This window comes from Thamnophis elegans, chromosome 1, assembly GCF_009769535.1.
Source record: "Thamnophis elegans isolate rThaEle1 chromosome 1, rThaEle1.pri, whole genome shotgun sequence".
NCBI classification, from domain to species: Eukaryota; Metazoa; Chordata; class Lepidosauria; order Squamata; family Colubridae; genus Thamnophis; species Thamnophis elegans.
In genome coordinates this window covers 10,935,967-10,955,891 of record NC_045541.1, presented here as the reverse complement: position 1 = coordinate 10,955,891, position 19,925 = coordinate 10,935,967, and the positions used below count along the sequence as shown (strand labels likewise).

At 41.2% G+C, this 19,925-nt stretch overlaps 1 protein-coding gene across 1 annotated transcript in view; it reads right to left on the bottom strand.

The window, feature by feature from the left end:
- DNAH7 (dynein axonemal heavy chain 7) overlaps window positions 1-19,925 on the bottom strand; it is a 174,848-nt gene that overhangs the window by 131,523 nt on the left and 23,400 nt on the right. The window contains 8 exon segments of the mRNA XM_032210028.1: window positions 5,143-5,418; window positions 7,444-7,517; window positions 7,520-7,623; window positions 8,542-8,588; window positions 8,590-8,681; window positions 8,684-8,724; window positions 13,772-13,809; window positions 13,811-13,895. Coding sequence (XP_032065919.1) covers window positions 5,143-5,418; window positions 7,444-7,517; window positions 7,520-7,623; window positions 8,542-8,588; window positions 8,590-8,681; window positions 8,684-8,724; window positions 13,772-13,809; window positions 13,811-13,895 — 757 coding nt within the window.

Below are 19,925 nucleotides of genomic sequence, written 5' to 3'. Positions count from 1 at the left end.
GGAAAAAGAATTGCCAGCAAAAACGAAAATAAACTCTCTAAATATCACGAGAATCCCAAGGGATATCAAGTTTCTGTTCTGTTTTGTCCCCGATGCCAGGTCATCGGCAGCAGTGTGTTATTAAAAATAGATGGCTGACTTCCCATTCACAGCAGTTGTGAGATACTTTTGTGAGATCACAAAAGAGATAAGAGCTGTGAGCAGTTTTTCAGTTGAATCCGTTATAATGAACTGAAAGAGATGGAGGACTTTGATAATATCGTGGCACGACAAAAACGCGCTCGACTAAAGCGCGCCCGATTAAAACGTCGCTGACGTCATCAACAGGGCGACAACAGCGAGCGCGGAGAAAGAAGGGCGCTTTAAATAGCGCTTTGAAAGCAAGCCGATTCAAGTTAAGGTAAGGGTTAGGTTTAGGGTTAGGGTTAGGGTTAGGTTTAGGGTTAGGTTAAGGTTTAGGGTTAGGGTTAGGGTTAGGGTTAGGGTTAGGTTAAGGTTTAGGGTTAGGTTTAGGGTTAGGATAAGGGTTAGGATTAGGTTTAGGGTTAGGATAAGGGTTAGGATTAGGGTTAGGGTTAGGTTAAAGGTTAGGGTTAGGGTTAGGTTAAGGGTTAGGGTTAGGTTTAGGGTTAGGATAAGGGTTAGGATTAGGTTTAGGGTTAGGATAAGGGTTAGGATTAGGGTTAGGATTAGGGTTAGGGTTAGGTTAAAGGTTAGGGTTAGGGTTAGGTTAAGGGTTAGGGTTAGGTTTAGGGTTAGGATAAGGGTTAGGATTAGGTTTAGGGTTAGGATAAGGGTTAGGATTAGGGTTAGGGTTAGGTTAAGGGTTAGGTTTAGGGTTAGGTTAAGGGTTAGGTTTAGGGTTAGGTTTAGGATTAGGTTTAGGGGGGTTAGGTTTAGGGGTTAATTTTAGGTTTAGCGTTTACAGGGTGCTTCTGTCTCCGCGCTGTTGTCGTCCTGTGATGACGTCAGCTACGCGGTTTCGTTGAGTGCCCTTTAGTCGAACGTGGTTTTGTGGTGGAACCTGATAATATAGCCCAATACTTTGAATAAAAGATTAAAACTCAGATCATGCAAAGTAGAAATGGTTCTTATTTGCTAATCTACCCTTCAATGTGCATTACTGCTAAGGAGACTGCCCAGGCCCTGATCTCAGTCTGCATGGAACACTCTGAGGGGAATTTTTATATTTGTTTTACCCATGATAAATATTTCAGCAATTATGAGCTATAAGAAAGTTGCACCCAATTTGCTTCAAAGCTAAAAAAAATAAAATTAGCTACCAACACTGTTCATTTACTTCATTGGTACAATTAGGATTGGGGAAAGTACAATGCAGGGAACATCTCAAACTCTTTTCAATCCCAGGCTTTGGATATTCCTAAGTTATTCAAAGTACACATTTGACAAAAATTCTAAAGTTTCACACCGAAAACCAAACTAAAATGATTCCTTTCAGACTGAGAGATAGCTTAAAAAAGAAAAGGGAGCACCCCCTCTCCCCCCCCCCAAACAGCAAAGGCATGGCTCCAACTGTATTACGCAAAGCTGATAGGAAAGGAATATGAAGGGAAACATCTCTTCACCACCTACACGATTATTCTATAGAATTCACTTCAAAGGGTGCAGTGATGGCAGACGAATCTCGAAATGGGTGGCAGAGCAAACTACACTATCTTTAGACTGATCGCTGTTGCCTTAAGAGCCCAGCACTGCAGGCTACTTCAGCTGACTGCAGTTCTGCAGTTCGGCGGTTCAAATCTCACCGGCTCAGGGTTGACTCAGCCTTCCATCTTTCCGAGGTGGGTTAAAATGAGGACCCGGATTGTTGGGGGCAATACACTGACTCTGTAAACGCTTAGAGAGGGCTGAAAGCCCTATGAAGCGGTATATAAGTCCAACTGCTATTGCTATTGCTATTGCCTTGAAAGCCTGTCAGAAACATCTATCCCAGGGGTGAAATTCAGCAGGTTCTGACAGGTTCTGGAGAACCAGTAGCAGACAATTTGAATATATACCACCTCAGGCAGGCACCAGAGTGGGGTGGGGAATGGAGATTTTACAGTATCCTTCCCCTGCCATGCCCACCAAGCCACACCCATAGAACTGGGAGAAAAACGATTTGAATTTCACCACTGATCTAACCCAAATGCTAGAATGGTTTCCGTTCCAGTTTCCGTCCATTAGTGGGAGAGAAACAAATGGGGAATGAGAAGTTTCTCTACAAATTCCTGAGGCAAGACTATATTTATTTATTTATTTATTTATGTATTTATTTATTTATTATTTGTTTATTGTTTAGTGTTTAGTGTTTAGTGTTTAGTGTTTAGTATTTAGTATTTATTATTTACTTATTTACTTATATTTACTTATTTACTTATTTACTTATTTACTTATTTACTTATTTACTTATTTACTTATTTACTTATTTACTTATTTATTAGTATTATTATTATTATTTATTATTTATATTTATTATTTATTTATTATTTATTATTTATTATTTATTATTTATTATTTATTATTTATTTATTTATTATTATTTATTATTTATTATTTATTATTTATTATTTATTATTTATTTATTATTTATTATTTATTATTTATTATTTATTATTTATTTATATTTATTATTTATTATTTATTATTTATTATTTATTTATTTATTTATTTATTTATTATTTATTTATTTATTTATTAAACTTATATACCCCTTCATAGGGCTTTCAGCCCTCTCTAAGCGGTTTACAGATTTTTAGCAAATTGAGTCCAGCAAATCGCCCCCACAGTCTGGATCCTCATTTCACCCACCTCGGAAGGATGGAAGGCTGAGTCAACCTTGAGCCGGTGAGATTTGAACCGCTGAACTGCAGATCACAGTCAGCTGAAGTGGCCTGCAGTACTGCACCCTAACCACTGTGCCACCTCGGCTCATACTTCCCTTGCTTTGTGTTATGATATCTCCCTGGGGTCCCCCCTACTCTTTGCTCTCTCTTCTTTAAGCTAAGGCGACCATGATGGGGAAACCACGCCAAGGAAACCACGTGACACGATACAGTGGATTTTTGTACAATGAGGGAGCCCTTGGGAAGCACAAGTTGTCCTTGCAGAAGGCTGGAAGACTTGCTCCTTTCAAGGTGCTGTCCTGTCGTGGTTGTGAGGGTGGGAAGGGTGTGCTCCCATTTGACATCTATCTCTCTCACCTTAGGCATGAAAGCAGCCTGGGTGACTTTGGGCCTCTTTCAACCCACCAATCTCAATTGTGCTATGGGGACGATAGGTAGAGGAAGGAGTATTACCTAAGTTTGTTGCCTTGAGTTATTTATAACAATTAATAAAGTAGAGATTTGAAAAAAAATCTAAAAACAATTCTAAAAAGACAAGATGTGCCTCGTGGCCCGTGTACAATTATATTTTTTATATTAAATAAAGTGGGGAAATCTGTTCCATCTCATGAATACAATGTTGGAAGAAATTCTGACTGGCTGTTAGGAATACATGATCTTTTAGCTTTCTCCAGTAAGGCTGTCATTTATTTTATAAACTAGTTTTATATCTTGGGTCTTTGCTCAAGTATACCCTTATCTTAGTAGATTTCCCTGTCTAGTGGGGAAAAAAAACAGTTCTACCACACTGAAGGGACATGGCTAAAACACTGAGCTTGTTGATCAGAAAGGTCGGTGAGTTCGGCAATTCTGAATCCCTAGCGCCCTGTAACAGAGTGAGCTCCCGTTACTTTTCCCAGTTTCTGCCAACCTAGCAGTTCGAAAGCATATAAAATGCAGATAGAAAAATAGGAACCATCTTTGGTAGGAAGGTAACAGCGCTCTGTGCACCTTTGGTGTTTAGTCATGCCAGCCACATGACCAGAGAGACGTCTTCGGACAGCGCTGGCTCTTTGGCTTTATAATGGAGGTGAGCACCACCCCCTAGAGTCGGAACGACTAGCACATATATGTGAGGGGAACCTTTACCATATTGATTCTTTCCAAAAGAAGAAAGAAGTGTTTTTCGCTATCTATAGTTCTATATAGGGCTTTGTCATTGTGGAGTTACATCTCCCTTATCTACCCAAAGCTGGAAAAAATGAGGATAAGCAATTCCTTTTGAGTAATTAGCCTGCCAACTGTTACAACACAATACCCAATATTCACCCCTTGGCACTGAAGCCAATAAGCACATCATAGACAGAACATTTATAACACCCCAAGCAAAGTTAGCTTCCCGGTGATGAGAAACATGTATTCCATACTATTGACTTAAATGCCAGTGATTAGTGACCGTGGCACGACAAAACCACGGTCCACTAAAGCGCGCCCGATTAAAGCGCATACTTGACATCAGCAGCAGCGTGACAAATACGACCGCGGAGAAAAAAGGGCGCTTTAAAAAGCATTTTTAAAGCAAGCCGATTCACGTAAAGGTAAGGGTTAGGTTTTAGGGTTAGGGTTAGGGTTAGGTTAAGGGTTAGGGTTAGGTTTAGGGTTACGTTAAGCATTAGGGTTAGGTTTAGGGTTAGGTTAAGGGTTAGCGTTAGGTTTAGCGTTAGGTTAAGGGTTAGGTTTAGGGTTAGGTTAGGGTTAGGTTAAGGGTTAGGTTTAGGGTTAGGTTTAGGGTTAGGTTTGGGGGGGTTAGGGTAAGGTTTTCGCGTTAATTTTAACTTTACCGCTCACAGCGTGATGTTTTCGTCGGCGCTGTGATGACGTCAGGTACGGGCTTTCGTCGAGCGCGCTTTAGTCTACCGCGGTTTTGTGGTGGAAACCATTAGTGACTGCATATAAGATCCAGCACAAAGGACACTGGTTAGAGAGCATACTTTAGCAAACATACAGGGATGAATACACTGGCTGGGCTCATACGTAGACAAAAACATAATGTGGGTTTGTTCATGCTTCGCTTAATAATGCATGACCCTATTATAAGATCAGATGAGATCAATGTGATTTTTTTAACCAGTCCTGATGGGGAAAAAAAAGTCTTAGCTAAGCATTATGTCTAATTATAATTCCATGAATTGTTAGTGGTATCAGCTTTAAACGCTAATGGGCACCACAGATCATGAAATTACTATACCTGTTGTACTACATATAGTATCAAGGGACATGAAATAAAAAGGTACTTGCCATTCATTGAATACACTACCTTTCTGGAGTTGTACTGAATGTCATCACGAATGCTTTGATACCTGGCCACTTCGGCTGTTGTTTCTTCAAATGTGTGGTCCTCTGAGAGGAACTGATCAATATCCCGCTCTGCTTGTTTGATTATCAAATCGTGGTATTTATCGTACAATTTGAGATGTTCGATTGGTGCCGCACTCTCCTTGGCAATCTGATCCTTAATTTTCTGTTTATGTGCATCCAGAATTTCATCGGGGATGACGGGCTTCAAATTCAGCGATTTGGATTTGCTTTCAGGCTTTCAAAATAATAGAATTCCTTTTATACCACTAATAAAATTAATCAGCAAATACTTAATGATGTTAGATTAGACATGCAATCCTACGCTGAACATCATGCAGCTGCGCAACTGTTTCAGTTTTCCCCCAACTTGGCCTTCTTTAGATGTGCTGGATTACGACTCTGGTCATCTCTGCCTACCGTCCCAGCTGATGAAGAATGATGAGTATCTTATCATCACTTTTACAGGGCAAAAGATTGGGGAAACTTGGGCTACAGGATTCAAGTGGAAACTCCAATATGCTAGCAGAGAATTTAGCCAGCCAAGTCCTTGATCTGCAATTAAGTAAGACATACAGTGGTGGCTTGCTTCTGGCATTACTGCCAGTTCGGGGCACAAAAAAAATTGTGCATGCGGGCTCGCTTCACATGCGTGCGCATTGGCAGCTAAAAAGGTCTGCGCATGCACACGTTAGAAAAGGGGGGAAATTACATTTTTGCAATGTTCTGCGCATGTGCAGAACCAAAAATCAAGATGGCTGTGCTGACAATACAACCAGTTCGGGCATGGCAGGCCCAGTTGCTACTACCTACTTACCCAAACCAGTCCAAACCAGTATGAACCCATCTCTGATGGCATGAATGAAAAGGGCCAGAATCATTAGCAAATCTATTTGAGAAGTGTTGATGCTCCCTTCACAGTACCTTATATCTATTCTATTCACAGCAATGTTCCCCACTGTTAGCAACCTTTTTTTTTTAATCAGTTCGAATTTCATTTTTGGTATATATTATTTCCCTGTCATTAGCAATCTTGGAACAAGATGGGAAAGGCCATTCCTGCATGGTTTACCATCCTATCTATCTTGCCATAAGAACCACAGGAAATATTTTAATTCAACCCTTAAGTGAAGCATGCAATGGTATTGTGTAAATATTCATACATATTCAAATATATGCTTGATTTATTATTAGGTCTTAATTTTAAAAGTTAACTCTTTTAATTTGTTTTTAATTATTTTTCTTAGCTGCTTGGAGGAAATAAAGAGATACATGTGAAATATACATAAACAGATGTGCAACATGAGGGGATGCAGTATATGCCAGTGTTTTTGATCTTGGCAACTTAAGATGTGTGGACTTCAACTCCCAGAATTCCCCAGCTGGCCAACTAAACGCTGATATATCCACCTATAGATAGTCCCTAACTTATCACCATTCTTTTAACTACCACATTCTGTGAGCCTTGGAAAAGTGACTTATGACCTGTACTTGCAGTTACAATGTCATATCACACACACCCCCACAGTCACATGATCACAATTAGATGAGTGGTAGTCAACCTGGTCCCTACCGCCCACTAGTGGGCATTCCAGCTTCATGGTGGGCGGTAGGGGTTTGTCCGATTCTGAAGCACTTTCCTTTTTTTTAATTTAATTGACTTTTTAAAAAAAATCATAGCATTATTTTAAAAATGTTCATTAGGTTTTCATAAAATCACCATTACTGTGGAACCAATGGGTGGTTAGAAAATTTTACTACTAACAGAGATACAAAAGTGGGCGGTAGGTATAAAAAGGTTGACTACCCCGGAATTAGACACTTGGCAACTGGCTCGCAGTTATGATGGTTGCCGTCTCCTGTGGTCATTTCCGATCTTCTTTTCCTACTTCCAGCAAAAAACACACATTGGGAAAGTTGGATTCCTTAACTACCACGTGATTCGCTTAACAATAACTCTAAAAATTGTCATAAAATCAGGTCCAATTCAACTTACAGCCTGAACAGCTTAGAACAGTGGTTCCCAAACTTGGCAACTTTAAGACTTGTGGACTTCAGAATTCTGGGAGTTAAAGTCCACAGTCTTAAAGTTGCCAAGTTTGGGAACCTCTGGCTTAGAACAGAAATCCCAGTCCCAACTGTGGTCATGATCAAGATACACAGAATTCACAAGAAGGGCTTTGGGGAACCGGCAGTTCTTCAGAACATACATATTATTCAATCACGCCCACCTCCACAAATAATATAATTAGAATATTCCTACCCACTTTGAATAAAGCGTGGTCTCCACTCTTGGAAACATGTTAACAGCTTTTACCATGATTGCAAAAATATTCATAATATGGCTTCATAGTCACTAAACTCAGGTTCAAATGCAATAGTTTCATTCTCAAGAATCAGTCGCATTATAAATCCAGGGTTGTTCAAAGGCATAGATTGATTTCTGCCCAGAGAGAATTAAATCCATTACGTGGCTTGTACAGGAGATACTTACAAATGACACAACTCAGAACAAAACAGAATATAAGAATGTGAGAGATGGGAGTCAGTTGTTTTAGCTATGGTCATACAATGCTGACTAGCCACGTAGTCAGGGGTGGGTTTCAAAAATTTTTGGAACCTACTCTTGGGTGTCGCCTCCTTGTGGGAGTGGCTTGCCGGCCATGTGACCTGGTGGAGTGCTTGCCGGCCCATGTGTTTTCTCTCTCTCTCTCTCTCTTTCCTTCCTTTTGTCTCTCTGTCCCTTTTTTCTTTTTTTCTTTCATCTCTCTCACTCATTTTCTTTCTTTTTTCTTTCTTCCTTTCTTCTCTTTCTCTCTTCTCTCTTTCTCTCTCTCTCTCTCTCCTCTCTCTCTTTCTCTCTCTCTCTCTGGCAGTGGTGGGTTTCAATTTTTTTTGAAACCTCTTCTGTAGGTGTGGCCTGCTTCTCCGGGTCCACTGGTGGAACCTCTTCTAACCGGTTCGATTTGATGAACCGGTTCTACCGAATAGGTGCGAACTGGTAGGAACCCACCTCTGCACGTAGTCCAAAAATTTGACACAGGAGGGGAAATGTCTGCACATGCATTAGTATACACGTATCAGGCTCTTAAAAGTATCATTGATTGATTGATGATTGATTAATGATTGATTGATTGATTGATTGATTTAAAACATGAATCCTACTCAGGCTACACCATTAAGTCTCTTTTTCTGAAAGATCAACTTCCCAAGACCAATCTCAGTAGATATATATCGAAGATTCATTCTTTTTTTTTCTAAACAGAAGCTTGCTTTTTTTTAAAAAAAATGCATTATTTTTACAAGGGTCACCTGGAACAATGTGGAAAGCTCAGTAAGCTTGTCAGAAAACCTTTCTTACCTTAGGCTGCACATTAAATCTGTGAAGTCCTCCATTGAATGTAAAAGCTAGGCTTTGCAGTTGCTGGGTCATTAAGGCTGCGGCACAGTTGAAGAAAGCTTCCAATTGGGCACTGCTGGCATTGGTAGGCACCTGCTTCGTTTATTGCCTTGGTAATAGATATTTTGCACTTCAGGGAACCACCTAAAAAGAGGAGGGAGGATATTTTTTGCAATTTGCAGAAAGGTATCTTTCACCAAAATGTTATATAGTTTAATAGCATGTAAGAGCAAAGCTTCCTAGACATTTTAATCCACCTCCCGTGCTTCGTCAGCATTTCTTTTGCAGTAATGTTTATTCAACAAAATAGGGTTGGCAGCAGTGGTGGGTTTCAAAAATTGTTCGAACCTACTCTGTGGGTGTGGCCTCCTTTGTGGGAGTGGCTTGCCGCCCATGTGACCGGATGGGGGTGGCTTGCCACCCATGTGACCAGATGGGAGTGGCTTGCCACCCATGTGACCGGATGGGAGTGGCTTGCCACCCATGTGACCGGATATGAAGATGCCGACGACACTTGTCAGAACCACCTTCAATTACCTCACACACAGCACTGGCATCCATAAGAATATGATGTAAACTTGTTTTTTAAAAGGCATCTTTGGTTGCGTTAAAACAACTTCAACACACGCAATGTTCTGATTGCACCACAAACGCAGTAGTCATCCTTACCTTTCACAGAGGCACTAAGTTTTATAAATATGAGCATGATAGTGTAGAATAATCATCTCCAAGGGACCAGTGGTGGGTTTCAAAAATTTTGGAACCTCTTCTGTTGGTGTGGCCTGCTTTCCGGATCCACTGGTGGAACCTCTTCTAACCAGTTCGTTAGATTTGATGAACCGGTTCTACCGAATAGGTGCGAACTGGTAGGAACCCACCTCTGGTTGGCAGTCATTATATACAATGCCCGTACAAAAGGACAAACTCATAACTATACTGCCATTACCAGATCTCTTTCCTGTTTTGAGTTCTTACTCCATGAACCTTACTGGGAAGTTACAGAGTACTTCTAGAGAAACGGGGAGTTAAAATGGTTACATCTTACTCCTTCCTAAAACAACCATAATTAGGAGCACTAATTCCGTCACTAAGTGCCAAGCTCTCTAAACAAAACTTCACATGACTGTGATGAGCTTACAGCCTCACTTCTCCTTTGCTCATTAGCAAAACATCATGTGGTCACAGACTTACCATTTTATTCCGCCTTCTGTATTAAACCTGTTTGTCACAGCCATGTGCCAAGCACACAAATGATGATTTCGTGATCATGGGACCAGAAGTGGCATTCAGCTGGTTGAGACCGGTTCAGGCAAACCAGTAGTAGAAATTTTGAGTAGTTCGGAGAATCGGCAAATACCACCTCTGGTTGGCCCCGCCTTCCGCCCCCATTGTTCTCAGTCCTATATTCCCTTGTTTTTTAACTCAGCTGATTTGCATGGCAGAATGGATGTCATGCCTCAGCTGAGCTAAAAAACAGCTCAGCTCACCAGCGCTGACACCGAGGGGGTCTTTGAGTACTGAGCGCCCGTGCAAAGCACCCTCTCATAGAACCGGCAGGAAAGATTTGGATTCTCACCACTGCATGGGATACTACCTTAAATGGGGCACTCGGTAAGTGAAGGTTGCCTATACAAACATGATTGAAGCTCTCAGAGGTTTGCATCATACTAGGAGGAAGGAAGGCAAAGTGTGACTCTCCATAAGTCCCTGATCTGAAGTATTGGCTCCCTTACTACCAGAGGTGGGTTCCTACCATTTCGGTAGAACCAGTTCGTCAAATCTACTGAACCAGTTAGAAGAGGTTCCACCAGTGGATCCGGAAAGCAGGCCACACCTACAGAAGAAGTTCCAAAATTTTTTGAAACCCACCACTGGTCCTTGGATATGATTATTCTACACTATCATGCTCATATTTATAAAACTCAGTGCCTCTGTGAAAGGTAAGGATGAGTTCTGCGTTTGTGGTGCAATCAGAACATTCCGTGTGTTGAAGTTGTTTTAACGCAAACCAAAGATGCCTTTTAAAAAACAAGTTTACATCCTATTCTTATGCATGCTAGTGCTGTGTGTGAGGCAATTTAAGGTGGTGCTGACAAGTTTCATCGACATCTTCATATCCGGTCACATGGGCGGCAAGCCACTCCCATCCGGTCACATGGGCGGCAAGCCACTCCCACAAAGGAGGCCACACCATCAATATGCGGACGATACCCAGCTGTATCTGTCCGCCCCGTGCCACTCAATGAAGCGGTGGACGTGATGAACCGGGGCCTTGAAGCTGTTAGGGACTGGATGAGGCTAACAAGCTTGTGCTCAACCCGGATAAGACGAGTGGCTGTTGTGTTTCCCTCCCACTAATTTGGCTAGTGTTCCATCTTTCAGGCTGGGGGGTCAACATTATACCCCTCAGACAGGGTTCGTAACCTGGGAGTCCTCCTGGACCCACAGCTGACCTTCGACCACCATTTATCAGCTGTGACCAGGGGGGCATTTGCACAGGTTCGCCTGGTGCACCAGTTGCGACCCTACCTGAACCGGGAGGCTCCACACAGTCACTCGTGCCCTTGTGACCTCTAGGCTGGAATACTGCAACGTGCTCTACATGGGGCTGCCCTTGAGGAGCATCCGGCGACTTCATCTAGTCCAGAATGCGGCCGCGCGAGCGATCGTGGGTGCACTCAGTACACCCACATAACACCTATCCTCCGTGAGCTGCGCTGGCTACCTGTCGATCTCCGGGTGCGCTTCAAGGTGCTACTTACCACCCATAAAGCCCTTCATGGTAGTGGATCTGGATACTTGAGAGACCGCCTCCTGCCAATTACCTCCTTGCGACCCATTAGATCACACAGATTAGGCCTCCTCCGAGTTCCATCTGCCAGTCAGTGTCGACTGGCAACTACGCGGAGGAGAGCCTTCTCGGTAGTAGCTCCGACCCTTTGGAACGTATCTCCCCGTGGAGATTCGTACCCTCACCACCCTCCAGACCTTCCGCACAGCCCTTAAAATCTGGCTATCCCGTCAGGCCTGGGGTTAAAGAATGTAACTCACCCCCACCCGAATGGTATGAATGTTGTGCTCTATTTTTAATTATGTATTGCTCTTATGTTGTATTGTTTGTTATTGTTTGTATTCCCCCTCCCCATGAGTTGTGAGCCGCCCTGAGTCCCCCCAGGGAAAAGGGTGGCCTATAATAAATTTCAAATACAAATACAAATACAAATACACACCCACAGAGTAGGTTCGAACAATTTTTGAAACCCACCACTGCTTACTACCAATGATGCCAGCAATCAAGGTCTGCTGGGAATTAGCTTCAACAACCTCTGAAGGATTGCATAGGTTATTGCTGGAATCCAGATACTTGGCAGCCACATCTGGGAAGTTTAAAATGAAGGCTGCAGTGCCAACCAAAGGTACTTGACTGGTGCAGACTCCAGAATTTCCCCTCAAAAGATGTTAGTGTGACAGAAGAGGGAAATTAAGTACTCCATTTCTTTCCTCCAAAAGTCAACAACACAGCTATCCTTCAAAGTCGCAGGTGAGAGCTGTGTTCTTCTCCTTCACTCCACAACTGGCTTGTAACATCAAAAGTGCAGCCACAGAAAACCTCAGAATCCATAAACCACAACTACCCACTTGCATCCATGTTTCTCTTCATGCTTACATCACCAGGACAAATCCAAATCACCATTCAGCTCTTGAAATGGGTTGAAATGGTTAGCATGCAGCGCACTTATATGTCTGTATTTTCCCTACAGCCCAAACCCTGCTGAATATTTTCAGCTGAAAACAAAAAACCACACTCAGGAGTGCACCAACCATTTGCAATAATGTAGTTCCAAAAGGCTGACTCAGGGAGACACGCTTCCTTTTCTTTTTCCTGCTTTCTCCTTCCTTCTGGTTGTTGGGATCAAGGTGGTTGGACAGAGAGAAGAATGATTAATGCTCCACGGTAAAAATTGTGTGAGTTGCCCTCTTCCTAGTCATACGTCAAGAACTTTTTCTCTCCCCATCTTCTGCGTGGGATTGCTTGTGAGACTAGATCTCATTCAGTGATTGCTTGTTCATCACTTATCTCAACACCCATTATGGTCACAACATTCAGTTTTGTTAACAGGCTTTGCTAATCCCCCTCTCCCCCAAATTTAACAAGGGCTTCCAACACAGCTTCATACTTGAAACTAAGGCATAAGTGCATCTCTGGCATAATCAGATGTTCTGTTACTCTTTCTCTCCAATACTATGCATAGCTCATATCAGTAATGGGATTCAGTCAGTTCGCACCTATTCGGGGGAACCGGTTGTTAACTTTCCAAGCAGTTCAGAGAACCAGTTGTTGGGAGAAATCTCATTTTGTTTTTTTCCACTTTACATGGCTAATCCTGTAAGAAGGCAGGAAGGAAACATTCTGGTGTTGTTTCTAGCCTCATCTTTATTGCCCTGCTTACAGAAAATGCCTCTCCCATTAACCCTTCTTACATTGTAACAGCTAAGGCGAAGCGCCCATCGACCTGAGTGTCATTGAGTTGCCCACGCCCACACAGTCACATGACCACAGAGCCTCGCCTAGCCAGCTGGTCATTAGAGCAGAGAACTGGTTGTTAAATTATTTGAATCCCACCATTGGCTCATATCTACTATGCAGCGCCCCTCCATTCTTAGAACTTTGGATGCCGAAAAATGCACAATATAAGAATCCCCTTCACTAAGAAAAAAATATCTCTCTTGATCACTGCAATCCAAAAATACAGAATCTTTTTAAAGGAGGTTAACTTTTAACATGGAGTTAAAATCTCTCCAATATAAGATTTCTTAAATTCAAGGGGGGGGGATATCAGGAGTCATTATTATCAAATAATTTTATTATTTTTATGTATGTGATTCATCTGCTATTCCCCATCATAGACTCTGGGTGGTTTACCACATCTCAAAATAGCGAATAAAGATAAAAATATAATTTAAAACCTCAAGACAAAAAATGTAACAAGTAACATCAAAAAACAAAATTATGAAGTGCTAATGTTAAATGCAGGTAAAAGTAGCCGAGCAGACAGGTCTCACTTAATATTAGTCTTTCAGCTTTGGCAGAAAACTGCTCAGTAAGAGCTTGAGAGTATTCAGTCACAAAATTAGCTGTGCTCAATCTTTCATTCCAGGGGACATGAATCATTAAAAAGGTATTTTGAACTTACTTTTAAAAAGAGTATCCTTGACAGCTTCCATTTGTCCTTAATATCATGTTCTGAAAGAGTGAAAGTTCCATTGAGTCTTGACGAGTGTGAAATGCTCCCTTATCAATTAAGCGCAGATCTCTGCGAAAGTGACAAAAAGAATATCATGGTGAATATATTTTCACACTTTAAAGAAAAAATAAAGTTATTGAAACTTTCTATTTAATCTATTTAAGTAGATGGCTACAGTTCATAGGTACCAGTTTAATTCTCAATCAAACTAAATGTTGTAATTGAGCAAGGCTGGGCAGCTTCAGAGAGCATGGGAGGGCAAAATGGCATTTGGAATTTCTTCAGGCAGCCATGCTCCTTAAAGCATTGCAGACAAAGCTATGCTTGCACGCACTGAAGTATTTTTAGAGTTCACAGCTGAAGCCTATTGCAGCCCTATTGTTGCAATACTCTAAATACAACAGAAGCAATCATACTTTATTGCCCTCGTAGCAGATTGTCTGATTTTACATTTCTAATCAATTTTGGCATTTTCATATAATTTAGTTAACAAAAAACAAAAAAAACCAGACCAACAGTTGTGAATAGCAGTTAATTTAAGATTGCAATCTTCGGCTTTGCCAAATCATAACATGAATATTGATGCACAGAACATCCTCTAGTCGAACATATGCTTCAGATGAATCAATTAGTTAAATAACATTTCAGAAGAATCTTTATACATTTTTTTTTCTTCACAGCATTTCTTTATAATTGTTTTTATTGCTTATAACATGTCTGTATTCAAAGAATTGTTTGGAGAGGGTTAATTTCAATGCCTTTAAATGTTTTTTTTCCTTTAGTATATTTATTTCATTTCATACACTTCACATGTATACACCATACAGTATTAAACAGTAATTGCATCAATTCCTCTTGTCGACAATGCCCCAGAAAATAAAAGCCCAATATACCTCTTCCATTCTCCATACCCTTTCTTCCACCACTCTCCAACTTCTATCTTCCTTCCATCATCCGCCCTACCCTAGTTCCCCTCGCCCTCTCCCACTCCTCTCTCCAATCCGCTCCCCCCTTCCTTTTCGTCTTCCCCCCCACCCTCTCTCCCATCCCTCTCTACCCATCTTTCTTCTTGCCTACTCCTCCTCCCCTTGGTGTATTTCCACTATATGTTAATGTATTTGGCTTATCCTATTTTAAAGAAAAATTAGAGAAAAACAGTATACATGTGAAGTCACATTGCATTGAGATCTACACATCGTGTCTAGCCTAATGTATATCCCTCCCTCCCTCCCCCCCTCCCCCCTGACCCCCCTCCTCCTCCCCCCGACTTCCAGAACCTGTACACGGTATAGATTTTAACAAACACAGTCTAAAATCTATTGAGAAAAAAGAAATAAAGAAATTAATAACATCTCTACATTGATCTTAGCTTCTTCTTGCTAAGCTAACTTTAAACAGTTTAAATCATTCCTGATCTTAAGCATAGGCTAACTGGAATTTCTTGGTCCCGTGTTTATTAATGCCTTTAAATTTGTTATGGACACAGGAAAACATCAGCCTTCAACCAATGAAATGAAATTCACTGTAGCCCATTGTGCATCTGTTTCACAGACTTTTACTAAAGAGTACAAGGTTAAGGAAAACAAGAGATGATCATCACCTGTCTCTCCTCTTCAGTGTAAATTTTAACAGTGCCCCTAATGAAAATAAGAAAATATGTACTAACTCAGTAAAGAAAAAAATATTTCATTTTCGCTTGTTTTTTAAGCTATTTATATCGCCGCATCTGCTAGCAATGAATCTGGGCAGCATATATTGAGTTAAAGCCAAATAATAAAATAAAGCTAAAAATAAAAATAACGAATGTCATGACTGTCAAAAAAAAATCATTCCTAACTTACAACAGAACAAGCAATAAAGCCAATCAACCAGCACAGCTTACTCAACCTTCCAGCCCTAATGCCTGGGGGAACAGCCAGGACTTTCATGCATCAAGAGGTGATGACAATTTTCCACTGAAGAAGGTGGAAACTGCACTCTGGCCAAGTTCTAAATTCTATACAGTCTTTGCTGTCAATGTTCACAAGGTCATTGGGATATAAGTCTTGGAAGCCTAAAAGACTTCGTTTGCTTTAAACACTCAAATACCTTCTCAAATGTGCTTTGTGAGCCAAACCATTCATTTATTTATTTAGCCATGTGGCAACATCTTCACTGGGCCCTGATGTGCTTGTTTTGTGGGTGTGTGGACCAGGTCACAAGGCACCTATTCGGTAGAAACCCGTTCATCAAATCTACCGAACCGGTTAGAAGAGGTTCCACCAGTGGACCCAGAAAGCAGGCCACACCTACAGAAGAGGTTCCAAAAACCACTGCCCCCCCACACACACAGAGAGACAGACAGACTGACACAGAGAGAGAGAGAAAGAGAAAGAAAGGAAGAAATAAATACATAAATAAAGAAAAAAGAAAGAAAAAGAATGAGATGGAGATGAAAGAAAAAAGACAAAGGAACAGAGAGACAAAAGGAAGAAAAGAGAGAGAGAGAGAGAAGAAGAAGAAAGAAAGAGAGAGAGAGAGAGAGAGAAAGAAAGAAAGAAAGAAGAAAGAAAAGAAAGAAAGAAAGAAAACACATGGCTGGCAAGCCACTCCCACCAGGTCACATGGCTGGCAAGCCACTCCCACAAAGGAGGCCACACCCACAGAGTAGGTTTCAAAAAATTTTGAAACCCACCACTGCTATGTGGTGGCGGATATGAGTACTCCGAATGTGTTCATTGTTGTACCTATTTCAGCACCGATACCTTTCTCTGCAGGCGCACACATGTGCGCGCGCGCACACACACACACACACACAAACAGTGTTTTAAAAAAAGAAAAGTAAAATTCTCCATAAGAAAAAGGCAATCAGGACCACAAAGATCACCAAAATCCCTTTAGGGAAGCCTGAGCTACCATTCATCAAAAGATTACATATCGCATTTCTTCTCCTTTTTCTTCTTCTTTTTGTTTCATTCTATCACTCATAGAAATTTATAAATACACGTATGGAATGCAATTCTTTTGCAGTGATATTTGTCAGAGTGCGCTGAATAAAGAAGCTTAGGGAACAAATCTGACAATGGGTTTCAGCATTCTTAAAGAAATTAGCTATTAAAAACATATTATTTTACTGGATTAGCCTACTTATAAATTTCAGTTTTAAATAAAAGAACCAAAAAACCAATAAGTCTGTCTCATGATTTTATAACTCAGAAAAAAGAACAGCTCAATTACGCTTCCCTATTAGACCCTACTATCTCAAATCTTAATAGAACAAAACTAAGCATGATAAAGTGGGCTTTTTCCCCCCCCCCCACTTCTTCTTTCCTTTTACCACAATATATACTTATTAATAAAATAATCTGAGCTGCCGGGGTAAAAATACCACACTTGGAAATTGGCTCAACTGCTGATTAAAACGAATAATGGCAATGTTTCATGGCCTTTCTCAGTCAGGAAGAGAACCTGATCAGGCACAGCTCTGAAAATATTTTAAGGATAATGTTCTCTGACAACAATTAGCTCCTTCCGGGCTCTTGCTGTCAGGATGAAGCACTGCCTCCACAAAACAGGCTTAGCGCATTTTGCCTGATTTGCCTTCACACCAACAGCCCCGGGTGAACATTTTGGCTATTAATCTTACTGTAGTTCTTCCTCAATTCTTTGTTCTCATTATTGTTTGCGTACATTCAAATATTAAGCCAGCTTTACATCTCATTACTGAACACAATAGAATGAGAACACTCATTTGCCTGATCTCAACATTTTTGCAAGCCGGGGTCATAAACCACCGGTACTTAACAGAATAAACTAATCCCCCTGCAACTAGATGCCCTCCAATTTTTCTGGGTTACAATTCCACTCTAACCAAGCCAATATGGGGGGCTGTCATCTAGCAGATCTAAAGGACATCAGATTGGGAAGTAAGTAAGTAAGTAAAATCTTTATCACGGTCACAAAGACCAGCAATACACATTAGTTTTAAAACACTATGTTAAAAATACTAACATTAAAATATAATTAAAAAAGTATTGACATTAAAAGTGGATAAGAGCCGAGGGTGGCAAAGTGGTTAGGGTGCAGTACTGCAGGCCACTTCAGCTGACTGTTATCTGCAGTTCAGCGGTTCTAATCTCACCGGCTCAAGGTTGACTCAGCCTTCCATCCTTCCGAGGTGGGTGAAATGAGGACCCAGACTGTGGGGGGCGATATGCTGACTCTGTAAACCGCTTAGAGAGGGCTGAAAGCCCTATGAAGCGGTATATAAGTCTAACTGCTATGCTATTGCTATTGCTATAATAACATAATGGTCCAAAAATTGTTAAAGGTATGTCCAGATAATTGGTACAAGATGGTACTATACTTCTGTAGCCAATTTTTTTTCTTATGGACATGCAGCCACACAGAACTTTGTCACTGCAGACGTGGTAACCGGGTTAGTGTCCTGGAGGAGAAAGCCTAGATAAAAATGGTCTGCCCTCCCTGGCAATCTCTCTAATATGTGCAGACCTACAAGCTCTGTATAGCTCGCAGTATAATAGAACATGTGAATTATCTTCCACTTCTCCTTTACCACGTATACAAACCCGTTCTGCTATAGGTGTTCTCTTATACCTGCCCTGGAGGAGCGTGACCCGTCAAAACCGCGGAGGACAAAATCGCGATCGACGAAAGCGCGCATGTTTTTAGGATTTAGGATTTTATTAAACATTTATATGCCGCCCTTTTCCCTGAGGGGACTCAGGGCGGCTTACAACAATGGAGGGAAGGGAGTGCAAGACAAGACTTAAAAAGAAAAAGAAACGTGAATAAAAGAAATTAACCATAAAAACACACCATTCACTCAACATTCGGGCGGGGTGAGAGTAATCCTATCCCCAGGCCTGACGGGATAGCCAGTTCTTGAGGGCTGTGCGGAAGGCCTGGACGGTGGTGAGGGTACGGATCTCCACGGGGAGGTTGTTCCATAGTGTCGGAGCTGCAACTGAGAAGGCTCTCCTTGTGACGTCATCACAGCGCGATGAAAAAAATTAAAAATTTAAATAAAATTAAAATTAAAGCAAGCCGATTCACATAAAGGTAAGGGTTAGGTTTAGGGTTAGGGTTAGGGTTAGGTTAAGGGTTAGGGTTAGGTTTAGAGCGTTAGCATTACGTTTAGCGTTAGGTTAAGGGTTAGCGTTAGGTTTAGCGTTATGTTAACGGTTAGGTTTAGGGTTAGATTTAGGGTTAGGTTAAGGGTTAGGTTTAGGGTTAGGTTTAGGGTTAGGTTTGGGGGGGTTAGGGTAAGGTTTTCGCTTTATTTTTACATTTTTCGATCACAGCGCGATGTTTTCGTCGCGCTGTGATGACGGCAAATGCGTGCTTTCGTCAAGCGCGATTTTGTCCTCCGCGGTTTTGTGGTGGAACCCTGGAGGAGTGCTGAAGGAAGAATGTTAAATCTGGCTCTGAAGAAAGCTATTCTTTGTTTTGGGGAGATCAGGTCATTTAGATATCTTGCCGATTCCCACACACCCTGTTTAATTCTGTCCCTACTGTGGAGAGGCAACCTATTTAGCCAGATTGGGAAGAAAGTGAGGTCTAAGAGATCTTCAAAATGAGAACAAGGAGTGAAAGGGTAAATATTTATACAAGTAAACATTTAATCACTACTTTTCCATCTGCAAGTACTATTACTATTCTAACATTTTGCTTTTTGCCAGTGGTCATTAAAGCATACCTGCATTAAAGCAGATGAAGTCCATTGAAATATATTCGATTAAGGAGAATTCTATGAACCAAAATATTTTACATGCAAGAAGCTACCATATGTTGACATAACACACTATCCAGGTCATGGGCAAATTTAACTTATAATGTAAACACCCTGACCCAGTCAGCACTAAATGGGTTAATTTTAGCCCTAGGTGTTGCCTGGGACAAAGTTAAACTGACCCACTCAGTTATATCATCCATACATAGATGTGAGCATGAACAATGATGCACCCCAATCTGTCTCCCTGCTGCTGATGTAGAGATGAAGTCCTAGAGCAGACCCACAAAAACTGGACCTGTTCCAGAAATTTCCCCTTGTTGTTTCTTCTAGAGAGCCCTCCCTCTCTACAGCTACATAGATCAATA